Genomic DNA, 17,679 nt, shown 5'->3' with positions numbered 1-17,679 from the left:
GCAATGCCTTTCCCCAGCCCAGCGGGGAAAACATCTGCAGGTGAACCCTTGTGTGTTCCTGAATCCCGGAGGCTTCAGAAGTCACACTGGGATGACGGGGTTAAAAGGTTCCTCAGTCAGACACCTCTGGGCTTAGGCCTGCCATTTATTAGCTGTGTGACGCTGAGCAAGTTGCTTCAACTCTCTGGACCTCCATTTCCTCACCTGAAACACAGGACTAAGAGTGTGGCCCTATGAGGACAGATGTGTGAGGACCGCGTGGAAAAAGTTAGCACTGAGTAGGTGCTCTGTGAACAGAGCTATTTCCCATCATTTGTTGATAGATGATGAAGCCGCTTTGTAGGCACGGGAGGAAAGGAATATTGCAGCCGAGTGTCCAAGGATCAAGACGTATTGTGTGCCCCGCCTCCCCCCAGCGCCTGGGATGGCACCTGGGGTATGCGCACGGGCACACTTCTGGCATGAGAAGCCCCTCCCCAGCTGGCTGCCCAAAGCAGGTGCGCTGGGTCTGGAAGGCAGGCCAATGTGATAGGCCGCCCCGGGGTCCATTTCCAGAGCCGGCCGTTCTTCCCCTGAATGGGGAGCCAGTCTTCTCCTCTTTGTACAATACCTGCCTGCACCCCCTCTTCCCCCAATGCCTAACTCCTTCCAAAGAGACTCCCTATGAAGGAATGGGTGCCCTGATGATCAGATCTGGTACAGGAAGCCTTAGGTCAAGGCCAGTGAGAGGCAGCTGCTTACCTGGGGCAGGTCCTGTTTTAGTAATAGTGAAAAGTCCTCTCTGGGTTTTGGACATGAACCCGGCTCGGGCACAAACGTTGTTTGTCTGTTTGCAGCAAGAGACAGAGGCCTGGGGGAGAAAATAAGCACGGTGTGCTCAGTGTCTTGCCTTTCTTTGTCCTTGTTGTTGTGTCTGGACAAGGGGCACTTTGGGGTAAAAAAAAAAAACAAATTTAAACGTGTCTTCAGAAGATGAGCGGACGTGAGTGGAAAAGGTCACACTGGCTGTGCCTTCACCTTCACCCCAGCTGGAGTGGGGGAAGAGTTTGTCATCGCCAGCCAGTGTCTGGTGACCCAACACAACACAGAGGACGGTGCCCTGAACCAGCCGGCGGACCTGACTTCCGGGCTCGCTCCCCGCACACAGGGCAGGACATCCTGCTCAAACGGATTAATTTCTCTGAATTTGAGTTTTCTCGTCTGTAACATGGATCAGATAATCCCTGCTCGACTAGAGGCAGAGTGCTGTTGGGTTGGGGGTGGAGGACAGCCGGTCAACACAAATCATCTGTTTTTTTTAAAAAAGTGTGTAACGTTACACAGGCAAATTATTTTCATTATTTTTTCTACGATTTTCATTCTTTTCGGAACACTTAGTCCTGCATATCCCCACCCTGATTCCTCACTGCTCAAATAATCCTTCTATACGTGAGGGATTTAGGACATACAAAGAAATTGTGTAACTTAAGATTATGGTCAGATTTGTAAGCACTGTCTTGACTTTTCTGGGCTGACCAGAAATTTAGAATTTTGGTTGACCCAGGCAATATACATTAGAGAGTGTCCAGTGAGTTCAGAACTCTAAAAATAATTTTGGAAAAAAAAAAAAAAAAAAAGAACCCTGAGATCATTCTTATGATGAATCATAAATATTTTAAAAGCTAATTTGCAGTCAGTCTCCTGTATTCATTAGATAAAAGATGCAATAAAAATTGTGCTTGCAATGGCTGGAATATTTACTGAACGAGTGAAACTATTTGCTGGGGCCAGGATGGCTTGATTTTCTGTGCTACTCCTTTGTCAAAAAAAATGTTTCTCGAGAAATGCAGATGGCATTTTGATTTTGTGTTGACAAAGGTGGAGGAATTTAGTTTTTCCCAGGGTCCTAACGGCCAGACTGCCTGCAGAGAGGGCAAACAAAAAGATCAGATGGACCAGGCTAATTACTGGACACGGGGAGAAGAGCCAGGATGCCAGAGAGGAAGTAATAACAGGTACCAAGGGACAGGCTTCCAATAGAGAAGCGGGGGATCGCAGTAAGCAAAGGTAGAGAGGTCTTGACAGCCTCAAAGCACAGTGTGGCTAACAGGATTACCGCATTTCTGCTCCTCGCCAGTTGACTCAACCATTGTTCTCCAGGTCTGAAAAAAGCCTCCTGTAGACAAAACACTACTTCAGCTTTATTCCTCGCCCAGACAGAAAAGCAACAGAAAAAGGGGGCATTTTTGTATACACTGAGTGTGTGTGTCGCTGGAAGATTTCACCATTAGACTAAGAAGAGTCAGCTCCACTGGCAGGTTAAAAAAGAATGAAGCAGATTTATTGTATTCCCATGGGAAAAAACAAATCCCAGATATAATTAAGTAGAAAATGCACGCGTACCGTGGATAGCATAATCCCAAAACCAAGGGAAGGACCAAGGGAGGAAGAGAATATGAACAATATTGCCCCTGGTTTTTGATGTTTGTTTGCAGAGCAGAATGATGAGGGACTTCCACTTTCTGGCTCATGGGTTTCTGTGATGTTCGAAGATATTTTATGATGAGGATGTATTATTTTCAGAGCCACATTAAAACAATAATGAACAAAAACCATGCAAAGTAAAATTGATCTGGTGGCAGAGTCCTGACGTGGGGAACGGTCATTTCTTGATTAACAAAGGAAGTTATTCCTTTGGAGTCATAAACATTTATTGCATGATTACTGCATGCCAGGACCTGAGCTGGGCCTCGGAGATAGGAAGCCAGGGTGAAGGAGCAGTGCGCTGGGGAGGTGAAGGCGTGAAGCGCTAACACTACAGTGCCCTTCAGCGGCCCCCGGGAGGACGCAGAGGGGGCGCTCACACGGAGACAGCCCGCACTTGGGTCTGTCTCCCAAGGAACCCGGCCCTCTCTCAGGAATGGCAACGGCGCAGTGGCCAAGCACCTTCATTATCACTTGCCTGGACCAGACCTCGACCTCTCTTTTGTTAGCATGACAGCTTCCTAACTGGTTTTTCAAAATCCACCCTTAACCCACACTGCAGTCCATTCTCCACACAGCAACTGGAGGGGTCTTTTTTAAAAGCTACATCAAAAGACATCACTCCACACCTCCTATCCTCCTTCAAGGAGGGCTTCCCAGCACACAGAGAACAAAATTCGAACTCCCTCCTGGGGTCTTTAGGGCCTTGCATGAACTGATCCCTGCCTATCTGTCTGGCCTCTCCTCGTCCCCTCTCCCCCGAGCCCCCCTAGTTCATTCTACTTTAGATACTTTAGGGTTTTTTGGCTGCACCACGCGTCTTACAGGATCTTAGTTCCCTGACCAGGGATTGAACAGGGGCCCACGGCAGTGAAAGCGCCGAGTCCTAACCACTGGACCACCAGAAAACTCCCTCTAGCTACCTTCTTACAGTTCCCCACGGGCTAAGGTGTTTGCTGTCTCAGGACCTTTGCACATGCTCTTCCCCCAACTCTGGCTCTTCCCTCAATCCTTGAGTCTCAGTCTGAGGACCTTCTCTGACCACCCAGTCTAAAGTACATGGTATTGCCAACCTCCACACCCTACACATACTCTCTTTCTCAGGCTCTAACTGTTTGTCTCCCTCAGAGCTGGCCACAGGAATCATTTTGTTTGTCTGTCTCCTAGTTCTCGTCTTGAGTTCCCCACTGGAATCTAAGCTGTATCACTGGTCTGGCACAGAGCAGCCACAGGATTTATGAAGGGAAGCCCGGCAGGGCTGGAACATGGGGACTCTGCTCACTCCCCAGCTTTATACCTCGGCGCCCACCCGTGCTCACCGATGTGGGAACAGTCCCTTCAAGCTGGCTAACTTTGGGCAAGTCCCTTCCCCTCTCTGAGCCTCAGCTTCCTCTTCTGTAAATTGAGAATAAGAGAATCCACTTCCCGGGTTCTTGTGAGTATGAAATAAGTGAATACACGACTCTCAGAACAGCACATAGGCCATGAAAAGTGCCTCATCATATCATCATCATTCTTATTTTCAGGCTCTGATTACCCTGGGAGAAGAGTATCTAGAGCTATACTACCCCAAACAGTAGCCACTGGCCACATGTAGCTATTGAGCTCTGCAGACATGGCTGGTCCACATTCAGATGTGCTGCAAGTATAAAATATACACTGAATTTTAAGGACTTAATAGGAGGGAAAGAATGTAAAACATCTAATTAATAATTTTTATATTGATTAGATATTGCAATATCTCGAATATATTGGGTTAAATAGAATATATAATTAAAACTAATTTCACCTGTTTCTTTTTACTTTTAAATGTAGCTACTAGGAAAACTTAAATGACGTATGTGGCTCCGGTTATACTGATACTCCTTTTGGACCGTGCTGGCCTAGCAGGCACTTATATTGCTTTGAACATGTTATAATTGATTGGATTCATCGTAGAAGGTAGGCAGGATCTTTGTAGTCAGAAAAATAAATATTATTTATAAATATTATAAAAGAAAAAGGAAATTTAAAACTTAGAAGTATTCTAAGACCAAAATATTCTTAAATATGGCGTAATAATATTACTACCTTACATACAATTCATGTCTTAGGTATTTCAGAGTGTTTTCACATTTGTAGTCTCATATGCTTCTTATAATAACCCTGTAGGGCAAGTATAATTAATTCCCTTTTACAATTGAAACTCAAGAGGTAACGGGGCTTCCCTAAAGACAGTTCTACCAGTTTTCATGTATTGTAGAGTCCTCGTGCACCAGATATTGTGCTAGGTAAGCACTCAGCCTAGACTATCTCATTTAATGTTTGCATTAACACCATGGAGTAGACATATAACCCCACTTTACAGATCAATAAACTGAGTCCTGAAAGGTTAAGAGACTTGCCCAAAGCCATACACAGTTAGAAAATGGCAGAGTCGAGATTTGAACCTAAGTCTTTCTCTTACCTGTTAACCACACCATTCTGCCTCATTGACTACAAAGTGATGGGAAATGGCGAACCACTGCTGTTAAAAAACCCAATTTTCTGATATGGAAAGACAGAAGTTTATTTTCCCTGTAAGAATATAATAGTGTCTGCAGATAAAGTGGTACGTAATATAATCATTGTTACAGATGAGAAAACCGTCCCAGAAAGCTTATGTGATAGGAGTAATTGCAGTAAGTATTTTCCTGGGCAGTGGTCTTCCCACTGTTCCATACTGACCTCTGTGTTGCCCACATTTTTCTCTGGGTTCTGCAAATTCCCTATGAGAGTTTTGCCGAGCCTCGTGTAGCCATTGGGTAGTCAGCAAATGCTAACTGGCTTACCAATTGCAGTAAATGCTATTCCCCAAAGCTCCCCCCTTCCTTTCTTTTATTTTAGTAAACCATTAATTCAATATATATTTAAGAAGCATAGGCAGTGTTCTTACATTGTAATGGTTTGGTGCGGGAGTTTCAAATTTGAGAACTTTCGCGAATCTTGGCAACTGGAACATGCTGGAACAGGAATTACTGAAGTCTTTCTTCGAAACAAAACGTGATGGTATAGTGTACGCGTTAGCTGCGGGGTATTTAGAGACGATGGTGTCCAATCGGGCACACTGTGAAGAGAAAGTCAAAGGAATCCACATCATCACGTATCTTATGGCTCCGAAGGACAGATGTCAAAAAGATGGTGCCGAGCACCAGGTCTAAAAACATTTTATAAAAGGTGAAACCCTGGCAGGTAACAATGATAAAATGACCTTGGGCTTTGAGAATTTGCTCTTGGAAAATGCAAGTTCAGACCTGTGTTAACTTCTGTAAACTAACTCTAATTATTCATCTTATGTTTGGGACTTGGCAAAGATAATTCTTCCATAAAAGCATTTCCACCCAATCTCATTTCAGGCCACTTATACTTGACTCATCAGCTGGTGGGTGATTTATATGATGGGACGCTTTAGACTTGCTTCTTCCAACCTTGGTTTTCCTTTGAGTAAAACCCTCACTTTTTGTTTCTAAGTTTAAATAATCCAAATTTCCTAAATAACAAGTTTGCTTCTAACATCTTGAAGGTACGAGGCTCCATAGGGCTTGCCTCCCACCCACACCTCCTATCCACCACCTAATCACTGATTTCATAAAACTCTACGATATTTTTGCTGTTTCAACAGAAACCAATCCTACTCCTTCCAGGAAGCCATGATAAACTATTTTCAGTTAAAAAAACAAACAGAATCAATGTTTGCCAAATGAACAGGGACAAAAGCTATAAAAACTAGGCGATAACATCACCTTACCCTGGGATAGTATGGCAAGTATTGAAGTCTGATAAGACAACAACAAAAAAATTTCATTATTTTATGGTTAAAAGCTTGAGAACATTGCCCTGGGTTTCCTCCACTTGACAGGGGTCAACAAACAAGCACAGAAAGTGGGGGAGGTGTGGGAAGGCATTAGCCCCTCGCCCGACTTCACTCTGTACGAGGCGGCAATGGTTCTCACCATCTGGTTCATGGACCACCAGTAATGTGGGTGGATGTGCCACCAGAAGCAGGAGTGTTCTTTCCAGAGTCTCAGCTGTCCTGAGTCTAACCTGGGTTCGAGTCCCTGCTCCACCTCCTCCTAACTGTAAGGATTCATTGATGTTCCCAGAAGTAAGGTCACCCCAGCCTTGGACTCACTTTACCTTTGCATTTGGGGCAATAGTTAACCCAGTACTTTGCAGGGGGTGTTGCACTGGATCCTCATGACAACCCTGGGTCGAGGATATTATGATTATCCCCACTTTACAGATGAGGACACTGAACTTCCTCAGCTAGCGAAGTGTTGGAACCAACATTCTCGCCTCCATGAGAGGATATGGATCAGATACCCATTCTGAAGAAGAATGAACCAAGAGGAGTCACAGCAATGTGTTCGCATCTACAAGATGAACAGCTGATAAATGCCTGTGGGAGGTGTTAGTTCTGGAAGAATCACTACCCGAAATCTGCTGTGCCCAGCAGGGCAGACACACCTCTGCTCTTTCCTTCTAACTTCCACAGAAGAAGGGTGGCAAGGTCAGACCTTCCTTGGTGCTGCCATTTGTAGCGTGTCTATCCTGAGTCACCCAACAGAGTGGGCAAAGCGTGTTCTTCTAAAGCGCTAGTTCCCAAAGTGTGTTCCTCGGCCTTCCAGGTCTGTGAGATAAGGTTGTGTTGGTGGTAGCGGCAGCAGGGAGAGAGTTCCAGGGTCAAATAAATTTGAGAAATTTCACACCATGTTCCCATTTTGAAGATTCATAACACACGTTGGTGTAGTAAATGCTCTGGGAAGGTCTGCAATAAAGAAACCTCTCTAGCTTTGGGTTTTTTTCTTTTAAAAAAAGACTGGGACTTAGTTGCAGCATGCAGGGACTTAGTTGCAGCATGCAGGATCTTCATTGTGGCATGTTTAGTTGCAGTGTGTAAGCTCTTACTTGCAGCACGTGGACTCCTTAGTTGCAGCATGCATTTGGGATCCAGTTCCTGGACCAGGGATTGAACCCAGGCCCCCTGCATTGTGAGTGCAGAGTCTTACCCACTGGACTACCAGAGAAGTCCCATGTCTAGCTTTGTTTAAACAGCCTTTCCCAACCTTCCTCCATCATAGAATCTTTTGGCTTAAGATACCTACTAACATACTCTTTGGGAAAAACTGTTCTAAAAAATTCCTATTCGAGGCAAAGTTTCATAAAGCATTGCAGTAGAATTAGTCTGAGTCTAGCCGAAGTTGGCAGTCACTCACCAACCCTCCCCGCCCCTTGGCTCTCTTTTCATTGCCAGGCCTCTGGTCTCCAATTTGGCCACATGCTGGCATTTATGAACCTCTCTCCAGCTCTTCCAGAGCCACTGCTGCCACCAAACAAATACAGAAAGGCTATGGACACCTCCTCCCACCTGCCCCATTTAACTTCCTAGTCCGTCCCGTGAATAATTCTGGAGCAAAGCTTTGGAATACAGTCGTGAAGCTCTTCAGATGATTTGAATTTAGGCGGATGACAGGTCCTCTCAGAAGGCTGGGTGCTGTCGCTCCAATAGTCATCAGGAAGCTTTTAAAACGTGTTGACCCACAGAGTCTTTTGGTCAGCCTCACCCAGGGAGGCACACTCCTGCTGGCCGTACTAGCTCCAGTAAGGCAGACCTTTCTCTGATGGGGACTACTTTTAATTCCCTCAGGGAATTGGGATCCGGAAACAAGAGGCACTGAATGTGAAAGGCAGCAAAAGAAGGGGCGGAGGAATGAAATTCTCGTCCAATTTGGGAAGGAATTGGCGAGATGTGGGGATCTCCTGACAGACTTCCACCAACCACTTAAAGTCCCTTCCCAAGGATATAGGAACTTATGTGTTTGTAAACATAAATAGAAACCCCCATATCCATCACAGCGGGGAGAGGAAGACTGAACAACTCATCTTCTGCCTTCTTTTGGGTTTGGTCTGAATTTTTTAAAGACCTGATTAGATCCTGTCATGCACAGAGCTTCCCTTGGACCCCTTCTTCTCCAGGCGGCCCAACCTCGTCATTTGGAAAGTTACTACGTGTAAAGCCTAGCAGGGAATTGATGGTGTGCTCTGATTCAGTGCCTTCTCTGGCACCAGGCAGGAATGGGCAGTGCCACTATTTGGCAACGTCTCAGAGAGAAAACCTAGGTGCTGCAGGAAGTCTTGTTTGTGACTCAGGTGGTGACAATCATAACATTCAACATGTTTATAATGCTCTGCAGTTTCAAAGACTATTTTACTCATTGCAACGTCAATTTGCCCATCGCCTCCAGGGAGTCTCCACTCGATGAGGCAACTGGGACACGGAGGGTGACGTGCTTGAGGTCACATCGAGAACCCACAGCTGAGTCAAGATTGGGTCTTAAGTCCTGTCTCCTGTGCCAGGCCATCGTGAGATGGCACTTCTTTTGCAGATCGCTTTGGAGTCTCTTTACTCTCAGGGCTTGGGACAGAAGGAGAAGTAGAGGCGTGGTTATTCTGTGAACTCACTGGGGGCATGTGCAGCCTCAATGTCTTTGTTAATAAGGAGTTAACTCCAAAGTCGGTTTTCTCCTTGAGTATTCAACCCTGCCAAGCTTGAATTCCAATAAGTGGCTGCATTCAGTGTGTCTTAAATGGTCTCTTTGTGTGTGGTTTTAAAAAAAAAAAAAAAAAATCAATTCCAGTGTCAGGTATCGTAATACATTTTTGCAAGAGATTATTATAACTTTTAAAGGGACAGACGGCATATGTGTTTTGTTAATGCTGGAGTTTGGGTTTGCTTTCTTTTTCACTTTCCTCCCTCAGCTAGTCTTACCCTACTTTGACCCTTTCCCCTTGTTATATCTATTTTTCTTGCCAACTGATAGATGTTCAAATAAAGACTATCCTTGCCCAGGTCTGGTCAGAGACACTGGAACTTCATTTAGCTACTTGACAGTTGTAGCCTTCCACAAAGATAAAGATCCACATCTTACAAAGGAGAGAAATGGGGAGGAGAGGAATATCACTAAATTACCGGCCTGCTGCCTGTTTTCTTTTTGGTCCCATCAGATTTCTCAGTAACTCGAATAACCCAGTTAGATTAAGCAGTGTAAAAAGTCCTATTAGGGCAAGATGTATAATAATAACTGTTTTCCTGGTTTGCCTAAAAATCTCAAGAAAACATTTGTAAGTCCATTCCACACTGACAAAATTGGTTTTGAATGATCAGGTTCTGAATATTCTTCTAGCTTCTCTTCCCACTCTGGCAACGGGTAGCAGTGGGGAAAAAAATTCCTTAAAGACATAGGCTCCAGTTTACCTGCATGAAATTTGAGGAGGCAATTACTCTCCTAATTAGAACCACGGGCCTTTGGAGAGAAGGGACCAGTTGTCCAATGTATGATTATGCAATGAATGAAGGAAAGTACCGAGCAGTTAATGTTCAGAGAAGGGGTTCTCACCACAGAGGGAAAAGTACATGTCCCTTTCTTAGACAACGACACACTGTCAAACACAGGCGACTGGTGAATGACGTTGTAGAACCCAGGACCTGGGATATCATCCTGAAAGGGAAGAGAACGTAGTGTCATTGGGATACTTTCAATTCCATGGTGCTTTTCTGCAAGCTTTACATCCACTAACACTAAGCCCTACTGTGATCCTCTGGGACAGGCAGGGATGCCACCTGGTGGATGACAGCCCAGCTCCACCAGTTCCCGACCTGCCCAGCCACCACCTCAGTCAGCAAGCGCTGGGGCTGGAATTCCAACCCGGCTCTGGGACCCCCCCCAGGGCCCTTGCTCTTTCCACTGTGCTGTACTGCATTCCAGGAGAATGCTGTTGTTTCTGTGTGCCATTAGAGATATGAGCAGAAAATGCAATCCTGAGTGCGGCAGCGGCTGTGCAGTGTGTGTGTGCAGTGTGTGTGTCAGTGTGTGTGTCAGTGTGGGTTGACTGGGTTCACCAAACCCACGGCGAGGGAAGGGTGACCGATTTCATGTTCACCACACCCCACCTGACTCAGCTTCCTCCCTAGCCTTTCAGAAGAGAAATCAGGGAGTGTTTCTGTTTATAAAGCAAAATGAAACAAAAACAATCTTCATCCCAAACAAGACCATTTCTAACTCTCAGACAAAAAGAGGCGGGTTCATGGGGCTCAAGTCCTAAGTGATGCAGGTACGTTAGAGAGGAACAAACAAAAGCTTGATTTATAAGCTCATTTCTGCTGTCGCAGTTAATTGGGCTTGCGTCTCATTTCCCATGCTAGTTGCCAGGGAGAAGTAAATGTTGACAGAAGTTGGCCAGGTAAGTGACATGAAATGATAAGGATGCCCCACCGTCTCGAGAGTTTACTGGGTGCCTCCTTGGTGCCAAGAGCTTTTCAAAGGTTGTCTCGTCTAATCCCCTGGTGAGAAAGGGATGCCCCCATTTTATAGATGGAGACACTGAGGCACGTAGAGATGAACTTGCCCAAGGTCCCACTGCTGTCAGTGGCAGCACCTGAATTCAGTGCTACAAGATGGTGTATACAAGCCTTTTGCAGTGGGGCTATTATCAGGTCCATTTTAAGGAAAGCGAAGCCCGCAGACGTTGGGGCCGCAGCTAGTAAATGGTGAAGTGCAGATTTAAGCCCAGGCAGCCTGACTCCAGAGCTTGCTACCTCCAAGATCTGCCACCCAGGCTCCTCCTGTCCCCACCATCCCTACTACCTTCCTCAGAGCAGAGAGAGAGTTCAAGGCACCATCAGGGCCTTCAAGGACTCTCCAGTGTGGCCCAAGCAGTGTGTGATTATGGTTTAATATAAGGGCTATTAACAGGTTCTTCTGTGCTGAATTTTAAATGCAGTGAGCCTTTGAGCCTTGCAGGTGGGGGCAGGGGAGCTGATTCCTGCCTTGTAGGTGATGATGGTCCCTGGTAGACAGAGGGGGAGCTGACTACCAGGAGAGTGAGGCAGGCTGCAGGAGATGCAGCCCAACCAGAAGAACCCTAGCATGTGGGTGCGATTTGAGGTGCTACAGGAAGGAACAAGAAAGAGGTTTTTCTAGGGGGCTGTTTGCAGGACTGGCATATGTTTATTAATGGTCATTCCATGCCAGGCACTGTTCTGAGTACTTCATACACACTAGCTCACTTAATCCCCATTTTAAAGATGAGAAGACAGGGCCCAAAGGGATAAGGACCAAGGTCACGCAGCAAGTAACAGAGCCAGAATTTGAACCCAGGCAGTGTGAGGACAGTCTACTCTTGACCACTAAGCCAAACTAACTCTCAGACGAGTGCAGGATAAAAGGAAAAACAATCCCACTGAGTTTTGAATTAGGATTCTAGCATCAGTGCTGCTACTAGCTAAGTAACCTTGATCTAGTCACCTCTCTAGACCTCAGTTTCCTCATGTGTAAATCGAAGGTGTTGCACTAAATGCCTTCGGGCACCTTTTAGCTTCCAGAGTCCCTACAGTGAGGGAAAGCTGAAGCAGGAAATGTAACTGCGACTCTTCTAGGTTTAAAGAATGAACAGTCTTGGACATCTCCAGCCCCCAGTCTACTGCCACACTCCCAACACCAGCATCAGCCCACAAGAATTTTCTGGGCACCTATATGTGTCTGAGGATCTAGGGTTGCCAGATAAAACACAAGCCTGCAAGGCGGCTCCATCCCACCCTGCCCAGTTCAATGTGAATTTCAGATAAACAACAAAAAGCTATTTTAGTATAAGTAGGTCCCAATCAATATTTGGGATATACTTATACTAAAGTAGTTTGTTATTTATCTGAAATTCTTTTTTTTTTTTAAGGGGTTGGAAGGAAGGCATGATCTTCTTTTTATGTTAATTAATTAATTTATTTATTTATTTATTTATTTATTTTTGGCTGTGTTGAGTCTTCGTTTCTGTGCGAGGGCTTTCTCTAGTTGCGGCAAGCGGGGGCCACTCCATCGCGGTGCGCGGGCCTCTCACTGTCGCGGCCTCTCTTATTGCGGAGCACAAGCTCCAGACCCGCAGGCTCAGCGATTGTGGCTCACGGGCCTAGTTGCTCCGCGGCATGTGGGATCTTCCCAGACCAGGGCTCGAACCCGTGTCCCCTGCATTGGCAGGCAGATTCTCAACCACTGCGCCACCAGGGAAGCCCCTATCTGAAATTCTAAATTAAGAATCCTGTATTTTTATCTGCCAAATCTGGCAACCCTCCTGGACCTTAATCACATTTTAATTCTGCCACATTGCAAACTGGTTCGAGTCCAGGACAAATATGAAGAGAACTGTCACCTCTTAGCCTGGAGGGAGCGCGTGCTGCCTATTTGCTCTTAATGAATATCCAAGAAGGGTCCTCCAGGCAGCAGGATGCTGGGGCTTGCCAGTGGCGGCTCATGAGGGCGACTGTTAAATATTCAGAAATGTTGCTCGTGGTAGCTTGAAACTGACCAGGGTCGGGGGGCGGTATTTACACCACAGAGATTGGCCAATGCTCTACATCAGAACTTTCTTTGTGGAGGAGAGAGCTGGTTTACCAGCACACCACCACCTGCACTCCACACCAAGTAAGTTTCAAAGCTGCCTGGAGGGAAAGGTCCAGCTGCAGGGAGTTCAAGCTTTCTCCTGCAAAAGCTAGAGGGGGTGGATGGCTCCCTGGGAGGGCAATAAAAGTCCAACCTTTGGCCTCCGGGATAACAGCTCATGTGACTAATGTTACATGAGGTTGATGAGTTCTGGCCTCTCAGCATCTCCCAGAGAGGAGAATCCAAGTCGAAACTGGTGTGAACTCAGCCAGCCCTTGGCTTCTTGGCTGAGACCACCCCAGAAGGCAAAAACCAAATAAACCAACCGAATAAAATGGGTGTGGGGAGGGAGGAGGGAAGAGAACTATTCATTTGAGCTCTGCTGACTGCCTGTTGTGTGTTCCACGGGGAGCTCTGGGCCAGGGCGACACCCGTTGTCCCCTGTGCACGCGAGGACTGAATGAGTCAATGCACGTCCCATCAGCCGCATTACCAGTCCTCAAGTTGCCACAACAGCCTCAAGGGAGCCAGGACCTTCCCTTGGCGGCTAAAGATCCTCAGGGTGAGATGGAGCAAGAGATGATTGGCTGATGTTGCTGCACAACATTTGGTGGAAATGCACTTTGAGAGCTCTTTTGAAGGATTAAAGTCCCAAATGGGCAGCACGTGCCAAGGGCGGGACACAGATTGACATTCACTTGACCTTGGGATAGGTTTAGAGAGGTCATGAGGAGGAGGGGAAGAGAGGGAGCAGGGCATTGACCCCCTCAGCCCAGACAGCTCCTTAGGGTACGGGAGGGCCTGATGTCCACAACCTGGACCCAGTCACATATGCACACAGCCTGGATTTTCTAGTCCCGATTTCATAGATTCTGTCCAATTAAGACTTTCAGGTTTGTCAACCCATTTCCAGGTTGGAAAATGCGGTCTCTGCTGGATCATTGGCCAAAGCCCACAACACTAGAGCTGCCTTTTGACTCTTCAGGGATGTTCCGCCCTGCTTTGGTCTATTTTGGGGGTGGCCAGCTGGGGTTCTCAGCAGTGCACGAGATGAATGAAAACTAAGAGTCTGCGGAAGGGCTAGCGGTATATAACAGGAGGAGGACACGCCTGAGGTGGAAACAGAGCCCTGTCTAGTGGTTAACCCACTGGCAAAAGTGCCCAGGAATTTGGGGTTCCTGCGGGAACAATTTCCTTTTACAAATGCCTCTGGTCTGAGGGTCTCAGGACAATGCATCTATCCACCCTTTTGTCAGGCTGATGTGGCCAAAGTGGTGATAGCATGGGCCAGAAGACAGGAGAGCCAGTGTCTGCCCCCAGGGCACGTCCCCTCCCTGGGCCTCAGCCCCCTCATCTGTGAACCTGCAAAGAGGCAAGTGCGGGTGTGAAGATCTATAGTTTTCAACCCCACTCCGGGCCTCCATGAGGAGCTCAGGGAAAGGGGGCCCGAGTTGGCAGTGGCTTCGAGCAGCAAGTCCCCTTTACCCACTCCACCGACGGGCCTCAGCATGGGATGCTGTCACAGATGGGGCCCCTCTGCTGAGCCCAGGGATTTCGGGGTCACTGAAGCCCTTCTGGTTCAAACTGTCTACAACCCCGAGAAGTGCCCCTTGTAAGACACCCTTCCTCCTTTCTGCTTTCTCCCCTCTCCCCGCCCCAACTCCATACACTAATGTCTGGCATCAAAGTTTCCACGCCTCTGATAGCAGAGGAGAAGGGAGAGGCAGGGAGCGTACTTCAAGCAAGAAAATGACACTTTTTTTTCAGAATGGGGATCTCAGAAATGAAGATCCCTGGGTGCCCTCAGGGAGCAACCAGGAAAACTGGGATGAGTTCTCTTGAGGAGATTGTTTCTTAGTGGCCCAGGTGAAGAGCAGGTGGGGGGGAAGCCCAGGGACACTGGCCACCTGGGCAGATGAAAATGGGGACCAGGTCTTTGCCCATCGCTGGCCTGGCTGGGTTGGAAGCACAGTCAGACAAGAGAAGCCAAACCTGCATTTTCAAAGCATCGGTTCACATCAGTATCGTCTCTGAGCACCCGTGCTCCTCTTTTGCAGAGCCCTCCTCTTTGTTAACTCTGGTGTCAGCTCATTAGCAGGCCCTTGAAATCCCCTGAGTGGAATTTGGGCCAAGACTCAATTCAACAGGCACACACTGAAGTCTGCTGTGGGCCAGGGCCTGGGTGGGGGCACCAGGATACAGGCGGTTGGCAGCTTAGATGTTCTAGGAATGGGATGGAGGAGACGCAGCAAAGCAATGCAAGATGGATGGGACAAGTTCCCGTGGCTCGTAGACTTGAGTTGGGATCATTCATTCGACCCACTTTTGAGGGGCTTTGGGGGTCTGGAAAGGACAATGACTGCTGCCCGAGGAGTTCTGGCCGGGTGGAGACAAGATGTGCATGCCCATTACCACCCTGCCAAGCCGAAGGTGCTCGGGCATTCAGGGGAGGGTGTGCTGGCTTCCACCCGGGAGACGCCAGGAAGCAGTGTGGGAGCCTGGAGCTGCTGCCAGGTCATCCTCACTCGGCCTGACCCTGGCTGTGCCACTTACTTAACCCTCTTTGTGTCTCAGAGTCATTATCTGAAAAGTGGGGATAATAACGGGACTTAGCTCCCAGGGTAATCGATTATGGGGATTAAATGAGTTCATAAAGGCAACATCTTCAAGGGGAGCCTGGCACACCATCTGTGCCAGCCAAGTGTTTGCGATTTCCACCAGTGTGTCCTGCAGACCCCTGAGGAAGGGGTGCTGATGACTGATATGGAAGAGGTCAGGCTTCTAGAGCAGGAAGGTCGGGTAGACCCCACTGTGGTTCAAACACGCAGCTGAGTGCACATGTGGGGAAATTATCACCTTGAACGTGGCGGTCTCTGCAAACTGAACTTCCTTTCATTGAAAAATCTCTGACATTAAAAAATTCATGGGCTTCCCTGGTGGCACAGTGGTTGAGAGTCTGCCTGCCAATGCAGGGGGACATGGGTTCGGGCCCTGGTCTGGGAAGATCCCACATGCCGCAGAGCAACTAAGCCTGTGAGCCACAACTACTGAGCCTGCGTGTCTGGAGCCTGTGCTCCGCAACAAGAGAGGCCGCGACAGTGAGAGGCCCGCGCACCGCGATGAAGAGTGGCCCCCGCTCGCCGCAACTAGAGAAATCCCTCGCACAGAAACGAAGACACAACACAGCCAAAAATAAATAAATTTAAAAAAAATTCATTAAAAAATATCCCTGGTCTGGTGCCTTATCAAGGTAATAAGTGAACCGTATTAACTTTGTACAATTTCACCACAAATTAAACACTGTCCTGCTTACCGCTGGGGAGGGTGGATTTGCTGTCAGGCTATGTCTGAAATTAACATGTATTTTAAAACTGTGCGTCTAGAGGAAAGGGTGTCTGTATCCTACCAGTATCCCTTCATGTGTGCCTGGAAGGGATTAATCAGGTTTAGGATCATGGAATAGTAATCCCTGGCAAGGGCCTACCTATTATAACATCCTTATTTTTAAGATGAGGAAACAGAGATGCAAAGACTTAAAGGGAGTGTCCTTAGTGTTACACAGCTTGGGAAATAGTGACCACAATCCAGGGTGGCATGGGGACAGAATCGGGAGGTGGGGGAGGAAAATATCCCTCGGGTGGCTGGGCTATGCTCGGTACCAGATTAGGCATGTCTCTTCATGCACCCGGTGTCAACAGCACATCTGTAAATAACTGTAAAATGTTCAGGGAAGCAGACTTCATTTCTAGCAGCCAAAATTGCCAGTCCGGACACCGAGCTCAGTGAAGGATTCCTCGTATGCAGCAGTCAGATTCTCACGAGGAATGTGAGCTGGGCAACGAGGCCCTGAAGTTTCTCTCCAAAGTCAGACTGATAAGGTAAGTGCACATTTCAGAGGGCACTGATTCTCTGTGTTAAAGGTGTGCTAGATGGGTCACAGAACGAATGTGAGGACACAACCAAGTCATGAGATGAGGCACAGGGTGTGTACGATTGATGTCATAAGAAGGGTGGTGAGACACCAGAGTTTTAAAATCTGCTTTTAATTTGTATTGCTTCACTAAATTATTGGGTGATGTTAAACAGAATTCTTAACTTCTCAATGCCCATTTCTCTCAGGAAGAATGAGAATAATGAGCAGGCAATAAGACATTTTCTTCCTGTTTTTATAGCTTGAAGAACCTAAAAATGTATAATAATCCAAACTGTACATTTCAGATGAGGAAACTGAAGCCCAGAAAAGTCAAGCGATTAGTCTAAACCCAGTCAGCTAGTAACAGAGCAGAACCCAGGCGACAGGGTTTATGGATCCCATGCCCTTTCCAAAAAATTCCATACTTATTTACAAAATGCTTTCAAATGCTTAGATGAACGTTTCCACATCGTCAAACCAACGCAACCACGTTTGAAAAGTACTAATCAAATTTCTGAGCTATTTCTCTCTATATCGGATGCTGCCTATAGCTTTGGCTGGCTGCCACCTTGGTTCCTTCAGCAGGAAAATTTCTGAAAAGTAATAGTCGTTTAAAATGCAAACTTTAAACGCCAGACCATTCAGTTTCTGGATTTGAGTCTTCAGAACATGATCATGTAGAATGGGGCCTACACACACAACATCTTCCCCTATCTCGAGCTTGGTCTGTTTGGCGGAGGCATTTTCAGAAACGCACTCGCTGACTTTCATAGATGGACTTGATGGGTTTGCGGGCCACAGAGGGAGGTGTGGTGCCATGTGTGGACAGAGCATGAGGCTTAGGAGTGAGCTGGG

At 47.1% G+C, this 17,679-nt stretch overlaps 1 protein-coding gene across 4 annotated transcripts in view; it reads right to left on the bottom strand.

Annotated features, from left to right (window-relative positions):
* STPG1 (sperm tail PG-rich repeat containing 1) overlaps positions 1-17,679 on the bottom strand; it is a 55,084-nt gene that overhangs the window by 16,737 nt on the left and 20,668 nt on the right. For 3 of the 4 annotated variants that reach the window (XM_082342511.1, XM_082342514.1, XM_082342512.1), the window contains exons 5-7: positions 9,879-9,980; positions 5,378-5,548; positions 742-850 (exon numbers count right to left, since the gene is read on the bottom strand). In XM_082342511.1, coding sequence (XP_082198637.1) covers positions 742-850; positions 5,378-5,548; positions 9,879-9,980 — 382 coding nt within the window. Of the gene's footprint in view, positions 1-741; positions 851-2,095; positions 2,156-5,377; positions 5,549-9,878; positions 9,981-17,679 lie in introns of all 4 variants that reach the window. The other variant, XM_082342513.1, reaches the window with a different exon arrangement.

The sequence above is a fragment of the Balaenoptera borealis genome (genome assembly GCF_965194805.1).
Source record: "Balaenoptera borealis genome assembly, chromosome: 1".
In the NCBI taxonomy this organism is placed as follows: Eukaryota; Metazoa; Chordata; class Mammalia; order Artiodactyla; family Balaenopteridae; genus Balaenoptera; species Balaenoptera borealis.
The sequence above is the reverse complement of the archived record's forward strand: the minus strand, read 5'-3'. Positions and strand labels throughout refer to the sequence as shown.